An 18,840-nucleotide genomic window follows, 5' to 3' on the forward strand; every position below is an offset into this window, starting at 1 on the left:
TTAGTAAGATAGCAGAACTACTGAAGTGAAACCTTTGTTTTGTCGGGATACTTAGTACTTGTCAGCTCTAGGTGAGAATTTAGCAGGGATGAAGAAGGGACCTGCATTGTCGAGGTGAAACCTTCCGGAAAGGATTTCCTGAGAATCAGCCCACAGGAGTGGGTGTTCCAGACAAGGCCAAGGTTGTACCTTGTCCTGGCAGCTGAACTTGGTAGTGTAAGAGTCACCTACGTGGTACTGGTTATAAAGACTTGAGGGGTCATGGAGAGCTGCTGAGGCTTGGCACTGTGTGGCAGGGCTGGGGTCCCTGAAGAAAGCCTAGGAAAGGTTACTACTGAATGTGCATCCCAGTTGCAGTAGAAGACTAGCATTTTGGAGATGCCAGTAGCGTTTGATGACCACCAAGAACAGCAGCAGCAGTGGAGTGGAGCTGGCAGAAGCCTAAAAGACAGGCTGTGTGTGCTGCAGAGGACAGAGGTAGAGAAGTGACTCAAGTCCCAAGTGCCCAGAAGATCTTGAGTGAATTCCAGTTAGCAATGGAACCCACGAGACATCATTAATATATTTTAAAAGCCACCTTGCAGTCACCCAGGGTGAGACCTGTTCAGTTCTAATATGCTCCTGATTCTATAATTCATTTTTTGTGTCTGTTGACTCAGATTTGAAGCCGAAAAGTCTCAAGTCTTCAAAAAGTGTCACCAGAAAAACCAAGAGGGAATTTCTCTCTTCTTTTACCCAAGTTGAGCTCAATTCTGCAAGGCTTGGCCACCTTGCATGGTCAAATGATCAAGAGTTACATTTAAGAGTCTCACATTAAAAAGCTTGCACCTAAATGCGGTGACTTGCCTGAAATCCTAGAATTTAGGAGGCATAGGCAGGCAGATCACTGTGAGTTCAAGGATAGCCTTATCTACTTAGTTCTAGGTCAGGGCTAAGGAGCAAGCCCTGTCTCAAAACAAAACAAAACAAAACAAAACTCAAAACTAATTCAAACAAAAGTTTCGAGGCTATGTACAGAGAGGAGAGCATTATTCTATGGGGATATCCTATTTCTTGGGTAGTATATAAACAAGTTTGAAGATGCCATGGGAAGTAGCTGCAGCAAATATATGATGCACGGGCAACTATTTACTAAATGGAGTTGGTTGTTTAATAAATGTAGGCGAGATCACCAAGTTTACTTCTAAAACGCCTCCCCCAGAGTTAAGAAGAATGAGGGCTGGAGGGTTGGCTCAACAGTTGAGAGCACTAGCTGCTCTTGCAGAGGACTGAGGTTCAATTCCCAACATCTATACGGCAGCTCACAACTGTAACTCCAGTTCCAGGGGTGTGACACACTCTTCTGAGGGCATAAGGCATGTACGTGGCACACATACATACATGCAGTCAAAACACTCATACACATTAAATAAATCTTTAAAATTAAAAAAGAGTGAGCGAAAATATTTACAATTCAGCAAACCTTAAGGAGCCAACATTTAAGTGGCTTTTCTTCCCAACCCAGAAAGACTTATTTATTCATCCATTAATCCCATGAATTATGCGGTTGGTGATAGGGAGATGAATAACATACTTCCTAGCCTCAAAGAATTCTGTCTAATAACAGACACAGGCTGAGATCATTTTAATGTGGCTTAAGGAAACAGAAAAGTGCATTATACTTTATGAGACTATTTGTATAAACTGACAACACGGCTGCTTCAGAGTTGGTTGGGGGGTTGGGGAGATTATTGATATGAGAGAACAGCCAGAGGCATGTGGAAGAGTCCAGAACACAGACTGAACATGGCCAGAGAGAATAGCAGGGGATAAAACATAGAGGAAACAGCCAGAATAGCAGGGTGTAAGGAGTAGCTGGGAGAGGAATGCCTGAGGGCTGGAGGGAGTTTAGGGGAGGGGAGGGATAAGAAGGGCAGGATGCTGGCATGGACTGAAATGTGTAACAGGTTCTTGTGATACCAGCATGTGCTTTGATATACAGTTAGGCAACATAGGTAGCTATATCTCCTTTTTGCCAGAAGTAAGGGAAATGACTCTTTTAGTAGAAGGCAGTGCAGTTTTTTATCTAACTGCCAGAAATCTTCCTATAGTCCGTGTTGAGCTCATTTCTGGATATGTGGACTGCCTTTTGCATTTTGGGGAATTGGAGTTTCCTTTGGACCTGACACATTGTTTTTGTAGTTGCTCTTTCCTTCTCTTCCTCCTCCTCCTCTTCCTCTTCTCCCCCCTGTCTTTCAAGACAGGGTTTCTTGGTGTGCCCTTGGCGGTCCTGGAACTAGCTCTGTAGACCAGGCTGACCTTGTATTTCCAGAGATCTTCTCGCCTCTGCCTCTTGAGTGCTGGGATTAATGGCATGCATCTACCACTACTACCCCTCCCCACCAGGAGAACTGACATTATTAAGCAAGGACATCCAACCTAGTTAAAGGTGAATAAGAAAGGGGTTGGGAATTTAGCTCAGTGGTAGAGCGTTTGCCTAAGCGCAAGGCCCTGGGTTCGGTCCCCAGTCCGAAAAAAAAAAAAAAAAAAAAAAAAGGTGACTAGGAAATGGGAGAAATGTCAGAGAATCTGACTGGGAGAGTTTACATTTAAATAGATTTAGCTTACTTTGTGTGTGTGTGTGTGTGTGTGTGTGTGTGTGTGTGTGTGTGTGTGTGTGTGTGTTTGATGTGTGATGTTAGGCAAGGTCTCATACAGATAGCTCAGGCTAGCCTCAAACTCAGCTGTCCTTGAACTCTAGAACCTGTAAAATTCACTTCATAAGTGCTGCTGAGATTACAGGCATGTGTCACCCACCGCAGCCAGCAGAACATAGCTTCTTAATCATCGATTTTCACCACTTTTATCTGAACAGATCTGGGCCACTTTTTGTGCCATTCACAACATTCAATTTCTGTGGAGAGCTATTCTTAACTGCTTTCAGTAGCCAAGGGCTCTGGTCCACAGGAAGGTAATCTAATTCACCCAGATGGAACAAGCCCAGTTGTGTCCTTCTGGGCTCAGTGAACTCTCACCTTGGGCAGGCAGTAGCGAGTGTGCATCACTGTCTCTTTATTTTGGTGCCCCCGGAGCTCACTCACAGGGTCACTGGAACAGCAAAAAAAAAAAAAAGGGGGGGTATTCTCTAGAGAGAGCCAGCTCACCAAGTGGGTGAGCGTAAGTGAACACATGAGGCCATCCCAGAGTCCCGACCCTGGCTCAAGGGCTTGGGACAGTGCGAGGTGCAGACAGGCCAGGCCTAGGTCACTTGGGCACCGCGGCCTGGCACATTCAATCCACAGCCAAAGCTAACTAAATGCAGCTCTAGCTCCGTATAGGGACCTTCTCTAGGGTCCTAGCGGGCCGGGCGGGGCGAGAGCAAGGCAGGAAGGAGGCGTGACCAACACAGAGCAACCCGCCCCAAAGACGGCCCGCCCCTCGAGTGACGTCACCGGGCAGCCAGCGGGCGCCATTTTGAAAGTGGAGTCGCCTGCCCCTGCCGCCGGGGCCGCCGTCGCTGTCCTAGCCGCCGCCGCTGCTGCCGCCGCCGCTGCCGTCTTCACCGCGGGAGAAGGAGCACGAGACAGGACGCCCTGAGTGAACGCCACCATCCTGCCGACAGCTCCGCCCGGGCTGCTTCCTTTCCGCCCCAGTCCCCGTCCCCTCCCCCCTCAGGTGCCATCCGCCTCCATCCGCGCCCTCGATCCCCCCATCCCCAGGTGAGGGGGCTGAGCCCCGGTCGCGGAGGCCCCGACGAGCCCGGCAGGGTCACCATTTGCAGCGCGACATGGCAGGTAAAGGAGAAACGGCCCTTGGGCGGCTGACAGGGTGCCGCTTCCTCTGCGCGCTCTCCGTCACCCCCTAGCGACCGTGGTGGCGGGGCCTCGGCCTGGGGCGCTGGCCGAGTGCGGGGCGGGCGGGCGGGCGGGCCTGGCACTGAGCTGGGACTGTGGGGCCTGGAGGCCCAGCCCGGGGCCTGGCACTACAGGAACAGGGCATGGGTGCGGTGGGGGTGGGAGACGACGTGGGTGGGGCGGGTGCAGGCGTGCAGATGGATCCCCTCTGCACCCTGCTCCCTCCGCTCCTCCTTACATATTCATTCCTCTTCCCGGTCTATTGCGAACCTTCCTGTAGAGATGTATTCTGGACTGATAATACGGAAGAGCGCTTTGCAAGTTAAAATACAATGGAATCATATAACCCCCCACTCACAGTTCCCGCAGCGCCGCACAAACATTAATGGGTAAATCAGGTTTTGAGGATGTAAGCCTGAATTTTGTTGCGATTGTGCTCCCTTCCTTGACTTTTTTTTTTTTTTTTTTTTTTGCCACTCATGAATGCAAAGCCTTTAATAGAAGTTGCAAAGACTCGTGGTGGGGGCTGGGTGGGAGAAAAAGGTAATTTAAACTTTGCATTTTGCACGGTAGCGTTTGTGCAGATGTCCTTTTCCCAGAAGGGTTTCTTGGAGTTAAAATAGTTGTGGAGTTCGGCGATATAAATAGCCAAAGGGAGAGGGATTTTATAAAAGCTTGCAGGGGGGAGAAAGCCTGATTGGGGAATAATTTAGCAAGGAGTGGGTAAAGGAAAAGCGAGGTTTAATGTCGTTTGAGAGTCGGTTATCTTTGTACATTTTAGTATTGAAGCCCTTTATCTAGTTGAGTAATTCTAGATTGAGATTCAGTTTCTTTTCCAGAAATCCAGGCGGTGCTCCCCGCTCCATTTCCTCTTTAGTGCTGGGCAGTGAGTGTCGGAGATTAAACAAATTTTCCTGTCTTTTCAATAGTTACATAGATAATAGGACCTTTAGAGAAGTTATGCTGGGCTGGTTTACTGTTTGCAATGTAAACAAGCTGCCCTTTGACCTTGCTGAACAATGAAATGATAATTGGAGCTGTATTGTAGGACATGACAGATTAGTAAAGTTGCTTTTTCTGGGTCCTTTGGGTGAATGGAGGCAGAAGCAGCTTCCTTTGACCATCTCTTCCCAGGCATGCATTTCCGCCCCTTTTCCTCTGTCTGCAGCCAGTGATTTGCTCCTCACGAATGCAAAGAAATGGGTGTTGTGTTTGCTTAGCCCACATGAATCATTCCTCCTCTCTGGCAGTAATGTTCCCGAAGTTTTCTCTTCGTTCTATATTTCATGGTAGTTTAGACTTATAACTCTTGTGGCCCTTTTGTACCTTTAAAGGAAAATTAACTTAGTTGGTTTTTTTCCCCCTGGTAGGTCTTACTTGAAAGGCTCTGGCTGTCTTTAAAGGGAGGGGAAAGCAGAAGTGCGGTTTTGAGTATCTGTACGCTGATAATTATTGTTAGGCTGTATGCCTTTGAATATTTCATACCTGCAGATTTGTTTTTAATATACTACCAACTTTCGGAGCCTAATTTGGTTCCAAATCAGTGGTAGTTATGCAGGGAGTATCCTGCCAGCCACAGATACCATCTCTGTGTTTATGAGCGTAAACAGAACAGAACTCAGTTTTAATTGCTATGTTTTATTCTTCCAGGAGCTGGAGGAGGGAATGATATTCAATGGTGTTTTTCTCAGGTGAAAGGAGCAGTTGATGATGACGTAGCAGAAGGTAAGAAATTTTAACAATGACACCTGAGTATTGATTCCTGGGTACCGAAGGAACTCAATGTTTGGTGTTTGTTGTCCAAGAAGCAGGACGATAGTTTTAAAAATCACCTTTCTGAAAAGTCTGCATATCTTCTTATGGCTTGTTTATCTTATTTTTTTCATTGAGTTAATGAAGTAAAGGTGATCAGTAAGTGTTCTAAGGTGTGTGTGACTAAGGTTTTCTTGTTACATAAATTCTACACATAAATGACTGGACTTCATGTTTTGTCTTTAGATAGAGGAGAGATTGACACCAGCTATGCTTAGCTCAGAAATGCTCCCAACAGCACCTCTTATTCTGTGGGGAGACTTAGTTTCTTTTGAACATAACTGCTTTGAAGTTGTAGTATTGGTTACATGTTTGCTGAGAAAATGCTGGCTCAAATTATTTACTTTATTATGTTGCAGGGATTTGTGTATGTGGTTAAGATAGATAAGATATAATAAATCACTGTTTTGTAGGGGACTTTTTTTTGAGATAGAAACTTGCTAATTTATTTCAAAATGTATCTGAAGTTTTGGAATGTCAAGGTCTTGGATGCAGTCTGAGTGATCTTTTGTGGTAGAGACAAATAATCTTAAAAGGGATTCTTTGCTCAGAAATATTTAAAGTTTGTGGGATTATTGTGTGTGTGCTTGTGTGTGTGTGTGTGTGAGTGTGTGTGTGAGAGAGAGAGAGAGAGAGAGAGAGAGAGAGAGAGAGAGAGAGAGAGAGAGAGAGAGGGAGGTGTGGTGGTGGAGGATGTGTGTCTGTGTCTGTGTCTTGTCTGTCCCTAGCTGGCTTTGAACTTTCTATGTAGACTAGGCTGTTCTTGAATTCGGAGATCCATTCGCCTGCCTCTGCCTCCCCAGTAAAGTTAGTGGGATTTTTCTAAACTGTAGTCAAAGAAGACTGTGTATTCCTAGTTGTCTGTGAAAATGTGTGCCCCTCTAGGTGGCACCTTTCCTTGTGGTTCTCTGCTGCTGTGGTGAGGGGTTTTTCAGGTGGTAGTAGTCCAAAGACTATTGACTAAGGAGATGCTTGTGTGGTGACATTTGTCACCAATGTGTGCATGGTGTTGGGGGTGAGTCCTGTAGAAAGTCATTGGCAAACTTGTTGCGTCTTACAGACTCTCCCACCTTTGTTTTCTGGTGGTCCTCATCCCTTTCTCACATGAGAGACCAGAAACTTGGAAAGGATAAAAGGGTTTAGGAATGATTCAGTGATGGTCAGTCTGTGCTGCTTTTCTGTGGAACTCGTTTTGAGAAATCCTGTGTTGAAGGGAGGAGTCTCAAATTCCTGATTTTGTGACTCCATTACCTGTTGAGTAGTAGGCCCTCAGATACTGGCTCCTCAGCTCTGTGTAGTTGTGCAATACCACATTATGAAAGTGCTCTCTACTTGGAAAACCTTTCTTGGTTGCACTGTTTATTCCCTTATCCAAGGTCTCCTGAATGTTGTGTGGTGTGTGGTGTGAACTGGGTGTGTGGTGTCTAGAATATAAGATGTCTACCCTTAAGAAACTCGGGTTACTTCTTGTTAATCATGGGGAGAAGACTTCACTCAATCAGAAGAAATTGATTTTCTAAACTGAACATCAATTACTTAACCAAAACAAGTGATAGTTTGTGATACTACACAAAATATATGTGATGGATCAGTTTAATTCTTGTCTGTCAGTTCTTAATAGCTTCACTTTGCTCTTCTTGATTGTTTAATAACTTTCTAGGGTATGTGTAATGACAGTGTGCTCCTAACTTACAGTGTGAAGACTTGGAGGCTTGAAGAACAGGACTTGTTCTAGTGCTCTGTCTTCACAAGTACATCAACAACATTGTTTTCAGGTTACACTGCTTTGATTTCCAGATTCTTGGAAACTATAGTTTGTATACCTTTGTCTATTATGTTTATGAAAGGGAAGTTTTGCTTTTCTAATGTAGAATATGATTATTATACATGGCCCATAGATAGAGATTATTATCTTTAAATGGTTGTTATCGTGGCCCTTAGACTGCCTGCATTTTGTTAATGATGTATTCTGATTTTTTTTTTTTTTCTCTCAATAGCTTATGTTGTCTGACTGTGCCCTTGTAGCCAGGCAGCAGCCAGGACATGCTGATTTATTTGTGTAGTTCATCTTCTATACCTGCCTTGTAACCTTTCTTTGGGAGACACTTTCTCTGTAGTTCTGGCTGTCCTGGAACGAGGCTGGCTTTGAACTCACAGAAATGTGACTGCTTCTGCCTCTCCAGTGCTGGGATTAAAAGCGTGACTACCATGCCTAGCTGCGTTAACTTCTTAAATGAGTACCATTTTCTTCCTGTGTTATACCTCTAATTTTAAACACAACTCTGGTTTGTCTTCTTTCTTGGAAATCTGCAATGGATCATTGGATCCACTGCTTAGAAACTAAATTTCAGCTGGCAAAGTATGTCTTTTCAGTGTGTTTCTCTTAAGCTAATGAGGCTGTTGAACTGATACTGACTGTACAAGCAAACACTATGCACTCTACTTCAGATTGTTTTTGCTATTCTGGAGTTTGAACCTAGGGCCTTGTGCATGCTAGGCAAGTGCTCTGCCACTTAGCTACATCCCCAGCCTGTTAATCCCATTGATATGTCTGACATCCTCCTACAGTTGTTCCCTTACCAGAATCCCACTCACCCACAATCACACCTATAACTTCTTAATTACCTCCTGTGGAAATCATTTTTAAAATCTATTTTATATTACTTTGTTAAATAAATGCTATACTTAGTACCTTCAGTCTCTAGTTACACTTTAAACCTAGTGCCAAAGATCTTTGTTTCTCTGAAAATGTCATATGTAAACTGCTTGGCCTAGAACAACGCCTGGCATACAGTAGGCATTGGATAGCTGGAGTGCCAGTGTTCCTCTGCTAGGGTTTGAAAGGAAGAAGAGAGGTAAAAAGTGTAGGATAGCTGATGGCAGGGCCCTGCTGTTTCTGGTTTGCAGCTTCATAGTGCAGTGACATTGTAGCTATAACAAGTGCTCCAACAATTCAGTCTGCTGCTTTGCATTTAGCCTTTCTGGGCTCCTGTACTCAGCCATAAAATTGATGGGACTGGATGAAGTGATTTCTGCTGTTTCTCTCTGCTTTTGTTAGTTCTCAAAGATGTCAGGAGGCAGCTCCATGTTAGTACTACTGATAAGTTGTTTTAAGATGCTGACTCAATAGGGACGGGCCTTAATTCAGACTATGTCTTTACTAGACTGACTTCTCAAGGCTTAGGAGTTTTTATTAGGTACAGAACTGAGTATGACACTCAGCCACGGGCTCTTGCTGTCTTTGCCTGTTTGGTCTTCAAGGCAGGACACTTAGATGCTAAGTTACTTACTGTTCTATCTACACAGGTCTGCAGGCATGTAGCTTGTGTGCTTTATCTTTGGAGTAGCTTCCTGAGAGGAAGTTGAGGTACTAAATTCTGTCATTCTAGTTTTTTCATGTCATGGAGTTCTCAAAATCTGTGAGGTCACCATAACACTGTGTATTTTAAGTCTTTGATTTTTCTTGACTTGTAACTTTTTGTTTTGAGTTGGTTAAGAGCACAGACTCAGGTTTTAGGCTAAAGTTTGAGTCTTCCTTAGTTATTACTGTGGTGTTGGGCAAATCAGTTTACCTTGTGAAATCTATTATAAAAGGTTTACTAAAAACCCTGACTTAGTGTTATTTTGATGTTTAAATGAATGTATAACTATAAAAAAAAACCCACTACCTTGCTCATAAGAATGAACGGGTTTGGGGTTGGGATTTAGCTCAGTGGTAGAGCGCTTGCCTAGGAAGCGCAAGGCCCTGGGTTCATCCCCAACTCCGGAAAAAAAAAAAAAAAAAAAGAATGAACGGGTTTGTTTTGTTTTTGAGACGTAGTCTTACTGAGTAACCCTGGGTGATCCTGGGACTTGCTTGCTGTTCTTGAACTCACAGAGATCCACCTCCAACTGCCTCTTAAGTGCTATCATATCTGGCCTGATATTTTTTGAGACTGTGTCTCTTGTGGCTCAGAACTCCTTTCTTTTTTAATGTGTCTTTGCTGGCATGGAGTTCAAGATCTTCTTGCCTCGGTGCTGATATTTCAGGTGCACATGAGCATGCCTTTCTTGTAGAGCCATGTAAAGATTTATTTTTATTTCAATGCTTAGGGGGGTGGGGATTTTGCCCAGGGGGAGAGCCCCTGCCCAGGAAGGCCAAGGGCCCGGGTTAGGACCCCCAACCCGAAAAAAAAAAACAAAAAAAAAAAAATGCTTAGAGCAAGTAAGGTGATTAGTTGAAGAAACTGGGGGATTGTTTTATTTATTTTATGTAGATGTTTTGCCGGCACATATATCTTTGTACTGAATGTGTGCCTTTTGCCCACCAATGTCAGATAAAGGTGTTAGATAACCTCTAGATTTGCAGTTGCAGACAGTTGTGGGGCTGCCATGTAGGTCCTTAAAATCAGACTGGGGTTCTCTGGAAGAGTAGTCAGTGTTCTTATCCTCTGAGCCATCTCTGTAGCCCATAGAGTATTTTTAAAATAGCTGCTAATACTTTGTTGGCCAAAGTGAAGGCTTAGTATGTTTATGTGTGGACGCTCAAACTCTTAAATCTGTGGATGACCTTAAACTTAAACTGATGATCCTCTTGCCTCCACCTCCCACATGCTAGGAATATAGGACAATGTAACTATGCTTAGACTTTAAAAATTCTTCTAGTTAGCTAATGAGTTTATGACATCTTCATATATATGGAACATTGTACTTTGCTTTTATTCCCTCCCCTCATGGTACACGGGTTTTGATTACACTTATAGAGACTAAACAAATTGAAGACTGGGTTGTAGACTAGAGACACATAAGACATAGTAGGATCACAAAAAACTATTAGTTAGCATAAAAGCAGCCCCTCTAAACAGATAGGAGGAAGTTCTGATGAGGTTGGGGTGCTTAAAACATCTTGACCTGGGTGATAGGTGTATAGATAAATGTTGGCCATTTTTGATTAACCGGAATATTTTTGGTTTGTTAGCTTTTTGATTTTATTTTTTGTTTGTTTTTTCCTCCTCCTCCTCCTCCCCTCCTCCTCCCCTCCTCCTCCTCCCCACCTCTCTTCCTTTCCTCCTCTCCCCCCCCTCCTCCTCCCTCCTCCCCTCCTCCTCCTCCCCTCCTCCTCCTCCTCCACCTCCACCTCCACCATGTAGCCCTGGATGTCCTGGAACTCACTCTGGCCTTGACCTCAGAACGCCTGCCTCTGCCTCTTAAGTGCTGGAATCAAAGGTGTGTGCCAGCACAGCTCTGCCATTTGTTTTTAAAAGATTTATATATTTTTTATGTTATTGGTGTTTTGCTTGCATGTATGTCTGTGAAGGTGCCCAGGTCCCCCGAAATTGGAGCTATAAAAAGTTGTGAGCTGCCATATGGGTCCTCTAGAAGAGGAGCCAGTGGTCTTAACCACTGAGCCGTCTTTCCAGCCCCTGGTTTTGGTTTTAATACTTTAAAACATTTATGTTTGTTTGGGGAAGGTGGCAGGTCTATGCAGGCTTGTTTGGTTTTGAATCCAATGCCCTAGTAATGGCTAGGATGAAACACTGCAAATTCCCTTTACTCCCTTGTCTGTGATCCTGAAGACAATCTTAAGCTCTTGTATTGTTCCTTGTGCTCACTTGCATTTGGGGAGGAATAAAGTGATGATGCAGCTGCATCAGTTTTACACACTTCAGCTCAGTCTTCTCTCTAATAGATGAAGACTAAGCTCTTCCCATCATCAGCCACATCTCTTTGCCCTTTAGTGCCACATGTGTGTTTTGTTTGAGAGTCTGCCTGCATTGTTAGCACCATGTTCATGTTTAGTGTTGAACCAGTGGGGGTCCATGCTATCACTTGCTTCATTTTCCCTAGTTATTGACTGTTCATTTTTGTGTGTCTGTCTGAGTCTTTTTTGCAGCATAAAATCTGATAGCAGAGCTTCTGATCTTTAAGGGAAGTGTGTGGAGTGGTGTGATGAGCTTGTAGTGCCCATCAGTCACATCAGTAGAGAGCCAGGCCACAAGTTCTCCCATTTTCTATTCCCACCCCTTCATTTTTTCCTATCTATAGCTCTTAGTATATTCATATTATAGTATAGTATAGTATAGTATAGTATAGTATAGTATATTCATACTATAGTATAGCTATAGTATGAATTCAAATTGTAAAATGAAACAGCAGGGATTCCTCCCCCAACCCCACTTCCATTTGGTCTTTGAGATCAAACTCGAGGCTGGCCTCAAACTCCTTATGTAGCACTCCTAAACAGACTCCTAAATTCATTGTGTAGCAGAGACGCCCTTGGAACTTGTGATCCTCTGGCTCCCATCTCAGAAGCCTTAGGATTGCAGGAGTGTACCACTACACCCTGCTAATTTAATCATTTTTAAGATATAATTTTTAACTTTTAAATATATTTCTGACCTGCATATTTGATAGTCTTAAGCTTTATTTCATAGGGAATTATTTTAGGATAGGATTTTGTTACCTAAAACCTGATTTTATGAAACCTGAATCAAAATGCATTGTATCTTTGCTTCCTGTTTTGGTAGAATTTAGACTTGTTGACTGGTTCTTGGCAAAATATTTTTTCCCCCTCCTGTTCTTCAAGATAGGGTTTCTCTATGTAAAATAGCCTTGGCTGTCCCAGAACTTGCTCTGTAGACCAGGCTGCTGTCCCTGAACTCAAAGAGATTCACTTGACTGTGCCTTCCAAGAGCTGGAATTAAAGGCATGTACTACCACCACCTTCTCTTTCTCTGTATGAGATATCTTTTAGAACCAGGTTTGCTACTGATTGACCTAGTCATCTTCATGGGCCATGCTGCTGCTCTAGAAATTTGCCCGGTAAATAACTTCACTGGCAGTTTGTAGTATCAGAGTTTCTTTGTTGTATTTTTTTTTTTTTTTGAAGATTCATGTATTTATTATATATAAGTACACTGTCGCTCTCTTCAGACACACCAGAAGAGGGCATCAGATCTCATTACAGATAGTTGTGAGCCATCATGTAGTTGCTGGGATTTGAACTCAGGACCTTTAGAAGAGCAGTCAGTCAGTGCTCTTAACCGCTGAGCTATCTCTCTAGCTCTCTTTGATGTATTTTAAGGTAATTTTTTTTCTTTTATACGTTTACTGATTAAAAGTCTATAAGAAGTAGTGGCTATTAAAAGTGAATTAGCTGGCATTTGTTTCAAGTTTTTAAAATAAATTGAAAATTAAAATTTTATAACCAATTTAAAATCAGTCAAGTCCTTGGAAATGGTGGAATGTGAATGAGGGACATTGCTTGACTCAGTAGGCAAATTGCCTGGTTCTTCAGAATGAGTTGTAAGAATACAGATAATGACATTGTAAGTTAACTCTTTAATGGGAAAATTGAAATGTTGAAGATCGGTATTTTGCTAGCAGTCTCAGTTGTGATTTTCCCTTTTCTTACCTGAGGTGAAGATTGAAATTATAATTGAGTAATTAAGGTGCCTCAGGTTGCTTCCTTAATAGAAGAAAGAAATAAAAACCTGGAGGGCTGGAGAGGTGGCTCAGTAGTTAGTCCAGAGGACCTGGGGCCAATTCCCAGCACCCACATGACAGCTAAAAACTGTAACTCCTGTTCTAGGGGACCCGTATACAGACATATATACAAGCAAAACACCAATGTACATAAATATACAAATTATTAATAAACTAGGAAGTTTTGACACATACCTTTAATCCCAGCAGTCAAAAGGCAGAGACAGGCAGATCTCTTTGAGTTGGAGGCCAGCCTGGTCTACAAAGTGAGTTCAGGACAACCAAGGCTATTACCCAGAGAAACCCTACATTGAACCAAAAAACCAAGAACAAAACAAAACAAAACAAACAAACAAACAAACAAAAAAAACCCCAAAAAAACCAAAACAAAACCCTGGACACAGATTAGAGTTTTTTCTGTCTATGCCAAGTGTGTAGAAGAGTTGGCCTGGTTGTTAATTAACAACAGCTGCAAGGATTGTTGGACATTTATATAGAACAGGCTCATGTGGTATACATTTATTTATTTTTTCCTCTTTGTTTATTTGTTTTCCCCCAGACAGGGTTTTTCTGGCTAACCCTGGCTGTCCTGGAACTTGCTCTGTAGACCAAGCTGGCCTAGTGTTCTTTAATACAGAATTTAAGATAGCAGTTTATTTTGTTACTTCCAGTGAGATCCAGCTCCACAGGGATCTTCCTTTACCTTCCTTGTCTGTATTTGTATCTTTCATAGAAATGCCTAAAGTAGCCCTGTGCTGTCTTTTGTTAGACTGTAAACATCTGCATCTTAAGTAATGTGAAGCTGGTGAAGTGGCCTGCATTTTGGGGTTTTTATGCTAGATAACAATCTAGTTTTTTGTTTGTGTTTGAGACAGGGTTTCACTGTGTTGTCCTGGCTATCCTGGAGCTTGTTCTGTAGACCAGGCTTCTGCATCCCAGAGCGCTGGTGTTAAAGGCGAGCGCTATTACCACCTGGCGTATCTTTTCATTTTTAAAATTATGTTTATGTATATATTGTTCAGTGACTCACATGGTGGAGATTAGAGGACAGCTTGGAGTGTTTTATGTGGGCCCCTGGGGATTGACTACAGATTAGCAGTGGGAAGAGTCTTAACTACTGAGCCATCTCACTGGTCTTACTTTTTTTGTATTTGGAGATGCTGTCTCATTCTGTTGCCCAGGCTGGCCCAGAACTCATAGCAGTCTGCCTCCTGCTTCTGCTTTCCAATGTGCTGAGATGACTGGCTTGAGCCATTCTTCCTGGACCATTGCTTTATATATATTCATTGGCTAATCTTCACAAAAGCCCTGTGAAATAAGCAGACCACGTTGAGAAGGTTAATGTATTAACTGTAATCTTGGGCAAGTAGAGCCACTAAGATACTTACCTTGTCTTCATTTTCCTAATGCAATTTTATTTCAAATGCTGATCTCCAACCTGAGCTCTGTGGCTGTACCTGTAATCACAGCATTCTGGAGATTTGGGGCCAGAGGACTGTGAGTTTGAGGCTATTGTAGGATACAGAGCAAGACCCTGTCAAAAAAGGATAAGTTGATCCTGTTTTAATTCAGATTATTTTTAATTTAGTCAATGAAGAGGTAGATGTTCAAGTCGGTCCTCAGCCTCGCCCCTCCCGAGTACTAGGAATATAGGCCACCATGACCATGCCTGGGCTTTTCTGCTTGTTTTGCTTGGTGTTTACAACGCAGTTTATTTTAGGGGAAGCTGACACCAGTATGACACCTTGAACTGAGGACCTTGCATATACAAGGCAAGCATTCTACTGCGGACCCCCAGCCCATACTTTTGTTTTGATATATTTTCAGTTTGGGTTTTATTCAGTAAATACTGAATTTTCTGCTAATGTTATTTTGAAAAAGATATGAACTCTAGACGGGTTAGAATTCTTTATGAAGCTTTTAATGACGAATGTAAGTTTGTATGTGTTTCTACACAGTCATTTTTCTGGTCAGAATTTATAACCACTGTGAAAATAGTTGTTACTAAGTCTTATTGCTCTCAGTGTATGGTTTGGCAACCTCTAAACTAATTGAAAACATTTATGAATTTAAAGTATTTTCATAATACTATACGTTACAATGAATTTGCCTTCTATACTGTGTTGTTTATAGCAATGGTGAGAAAGATGTGTCAGTCTGTAGGAGTCTTGGTTGGTGTTAATCAGTGCAGTGGCACCAGCATTACTAGTGGTGGCACCAGCATTACTAGTGGTCACAGTAATCCTCAGTAACACATTGGAGCCACTGAGAGCATGATGAGGATGATATCTTTTGAGACAGAGTCTCTATGTAGTCTTGACTGGACTTGAACTCAGATCACAGTTCACCTGCCTCTGCCTCCTCCCAAGTGCTAGGAGTAGTGGTGTGCACCACCACACCCAGCTAGAACTGACCAGTTCTTCAGAACACCCTTGGCACAGCAGTAAGAAGTGTTACTTTCGGCTTGAATACCTGGCAGATAAAAGTTTTATTACAAAATGGAAAACACTAAAAGCATTTCTGCAGCAGGGTAAGGCGTATACTATGTAAGGAAGAGCTTTGGTAAAGCTGTTTACAGAGCTGGCTGCTCTCTTTGTTTTATTTTACTTTAAAGAGCTGACAGCATACATTTAATCCCTGAAGCAGGCAGATCTCTATGAGTTTGAGGCTAGCCTGGTCTACATAGCAAGTTTTACACCAGCCAGGGTTATACAGTAAAATCTAATCTCAAAAATAAGTAAATTAAAGAACTAATAAATGGTGCAGGCCAGCAAGACTAAACTTGGAGAGTGGAGTAGGAGGATCAGGAGTTGGAGGCCACCTTGGGCTGAAGAGTTTACAGCAGTTTGGGCTATGGGCTTTGTGAATGCCTATGTCCAAAAGAAAAAAAGAAAAAAAAAAAAAAGAAAGACCTGACAGGGAGTAGTTATTGAATTATTGAATCATGGATATTTGGTTTTCTCAGATGAGCATTGAACCTGTTGATGTAATAGTATTTGTTGACCATGGTAAAATTTGAGTTTTCAAGCAAAAGTTGGGGTTTTGGAAAACGTGTATGTCATCATGGACTTGACAGTTTCAGATTTTCAAAGGCCTTTCCGATGAAATCAGTAGTACTGACATTGTGTAATGAATTGTGTCAGTGCTTTGGAAAATCTGCATGCCTAAGTAATGTGTTACAGGTGACCAGTGCATGAGGTGTTAGAAAGCATTTGTTGGAGCAAGTATAAGCAAGGGCTTTGGGACTGGGGAAGCAGGCCACTGTGCTCTTTTCAGGTTACAGAGCTCTAAGAAACTACTTCCTGTTGGGCTAGAGAGATGCTTTCCCAAGGGTTCTGAGTTCAGATTCTCAGCAACCACACAGTGGCTTACAACCATCTCTAATGAGATCTGATGCCTTCTTCTGGGGTGCATGAAGACAGTATACTCGTATACTGATAGATAGATAGATAGATAGATAGATAGATAGATAGATAGATAGATAGATAGATAGATAGATAGATAGGTAGGGAGAATCCTAAAACAAAACAAAACCAAAAACTATCACCTGTCAAATTTGACTGTAGTGCCAGAGAGCTATCTATCACTACCTACCCACCTCAAGACTATTAAATAATATTCTTCCCTTATCAGCCACATTGCTACATGAGGCTGTTTTTTTCCTCCCAGAAAATGCAGCTGATTGTCATGTCATGAGAATCTTGTTAAAGCAGGCCAGGCACTGAAGAGATTTGCAGCAGTGTAAACCACCAGCTCAAATTTGTCTCTTTTTGTTTTGTTTTGAGACTGGTTGTAAACTTTGATCCTCTGCCTCAAATTACCAAATATTGATATTATAGGTGTGTGCTGCCACACCTTGTTTATAACATGAATGACTCGATTGCTTGCTTGCTTGATTAATGGATGGATGGATGGATGGATGGATGGATGGATGGATGGATGGATGGATGGATCTCATCATGTAATCCTGGCTGGCCCTTGAACTCTCTTATGTAGGACTGGTTGGCCTCTAAAAGCAAAAGATCTGCCTGCCTCTCCTGGTCTCCCAAGAGATGGCTTAAAGGTGTTTCAACCAAGCCCAGCTCTACCTTTTTGAGACAGGGTCTCACTGAATTTTGAGCGTACTCATTGACTTCAGAAGAGGGAATACAGTAGAGTTTAATCAATAATGGCTCACTAGGTATAGAAAAACACCACAGGGTTTAAGAGCACTTAGGTCTATCCAAATCAGGCAGTTTGTGACAGGAGTCATAAACACTTTTTAAAACACACGCGCACACACTTTTAAACAGGGTTTCATGATTGTACTTGATTACCCTTGAATGTGCTAGACCAGGCTGCTCTCAGACATCTGGATTAAAAGTATGCTCCACCAAGTTTGGGTATTTAACTTTTGAGCCAGAGTCTTCATTTGAGTTGTCTGAACTGACCTGGATCTCAGTATTTGGTTTAGACAGCTCTATGGCCGTCCCCCTGCCTCTACTTCCTGAATGATGGGATGCTGTACCTCTGCTTTAAACTAGTTCTGTCTTTGCATGCATATTGCAGGGGTATTTTGGTTATGATAGCGTTTATACCACTTCACCCCATTTGAGATAGTCTGTCATTGTAGCTAGGGCTGATCTTGAATTTACTGTGAACCTCAGGCTGGCCTCCAGTTTAACTGATACTCCTGCTTCAGCTTCCCTAGTACTGGGGTTACAAATGAGTTTCCCTATACTGGCTAAGAGAATATTCTTTCTTAAGAATACTGATTTAAGCTAGGTGGTGTCAGTACATACATGCCTTTAATCCCCAGCAGTCGGGAAACAGAAGCAGTGGATCTCTTGAGTTAGAGAGGAGACCAGCTTGACCTACAGATTGAGTTCCGGGATAGTCAGGGCTACCCAAAGAAACCCTGTCTTGGAAAACATATAAAAGGAGAGAAAGAATACTGGTTTTAATATTAGTGGCATGAATCTTTAGGTACTAGTGTTGACAGGTTTAGTGTCAGCTGTTCCCTCTGCTACCTGCTTTGTCTCAACAACAGAAATAGTACAGGAATATATTGACTTGAACTATGTGTACATTTCATAATTTCATTCTGAGAGAGAAGGGGAAGAGAGAGTGTGTTAGTTAGTTAAAACTCCAGTGTTCTGTATTAAGAAAGAAAAATATGGGGACTGAAGAGATGGTTCAGCAGCTAAGAGCACCGGCTGCTCTTAGAGGACCCAGCTTCAATTCCCAGCAACCACATGGTAGCTCACAACCATCTGTAATGGGATCTGATGCCTCTTCTGGAGGGCATGAAGAAAGCGACAGTGTACATGAAAATAAATAAATAGATCTTTAAAAAAAAAATATGGCTGACGGTATAACCCTGGGAGAACACTTGGTGTGTGTATGTGTGGCTCTGTGTTTATCCCTATTACTGCAAGAGAGACAGACATTCAGAGAAAAATGAAACTATGTAAAGAGGATTTTTTTGTGTGTGTGGTAATTTTAAATTTTTCTAAAGTTCTGGGAATGTTAGCTTTGAGCAGCATTGCTTCTGAGAACCTGCTCTTCTGCAGCTGTTGCTCTTCTGCAGACGACACATAGAAGTGCTTTGGTGTGGGCTTGTGTCGTCTTTCTTCTGTTTTGTTTTTCCAGTTTGTCTCAAGATAAGATAAAGGTCCAAATTGCTGACTATAGTTAGATTTCTAAAGGGGATAGAAGGACTCTTCTGTATTTTCTGTTGACTACTAGGATG

At 42.6% G+C, this 18,840-nt stretch overlaps 1 protein-coding gene across 3 annotated transcripts in view; it reads left to right on the forward strand.

Annotated features, from left to right (window-relative positions):
- The first annotated feature begins 3,457 nt into the window (after positions 1 to 3,457).
- The window catches only part of Ppp2r2a (protein phosphatase 2 regulatory subunit Balpha), a 58,652-nt gene continuing 43,269 nt past the window's right edge, over positions 3,458 to 18,840 (forward strand). For 2 of the 3 annotated variants that reach the window (XM_032918158.1, XM_032918157.1), the window contains exons 1-2: positions 5,502 to 5,558; positions 7,341 to 7,420. Coding sequence is in view for 1 of the 3 variants with exons in the window: in XM_032918156.1 (XP_032774047.1) it covers positions 3,767 to 3,773; positions 5,484 to 5,558 (82 nt within the window). In the remaining 2 variants the exon portion in view is untranslated. Of the gene's footprint in view, positions 3,774 to 5,483; positions 5,559 to 7,340; positions 7,421 to 18,840 lie in introns of those variants that run through there. The other variant, XM_032918156.1, reaches the window with a different exon arrangement.

The sequence above is a fragment of the Rattus rattus genome, chromosome 12 (genome assembly GCF_011064425.1).
Source record: "Rattus rattus isolate New Zealand chromosome 12, Rrattus_CSIRO_v1, whole genome shotgun sequence".
NCBI classification, from domain to species: domain Eukaryota; kingdom Metazoa; phylum Chordata; class Mammalia; order Rodentia; family Muridae; genus Rattus; species Rattus rattus.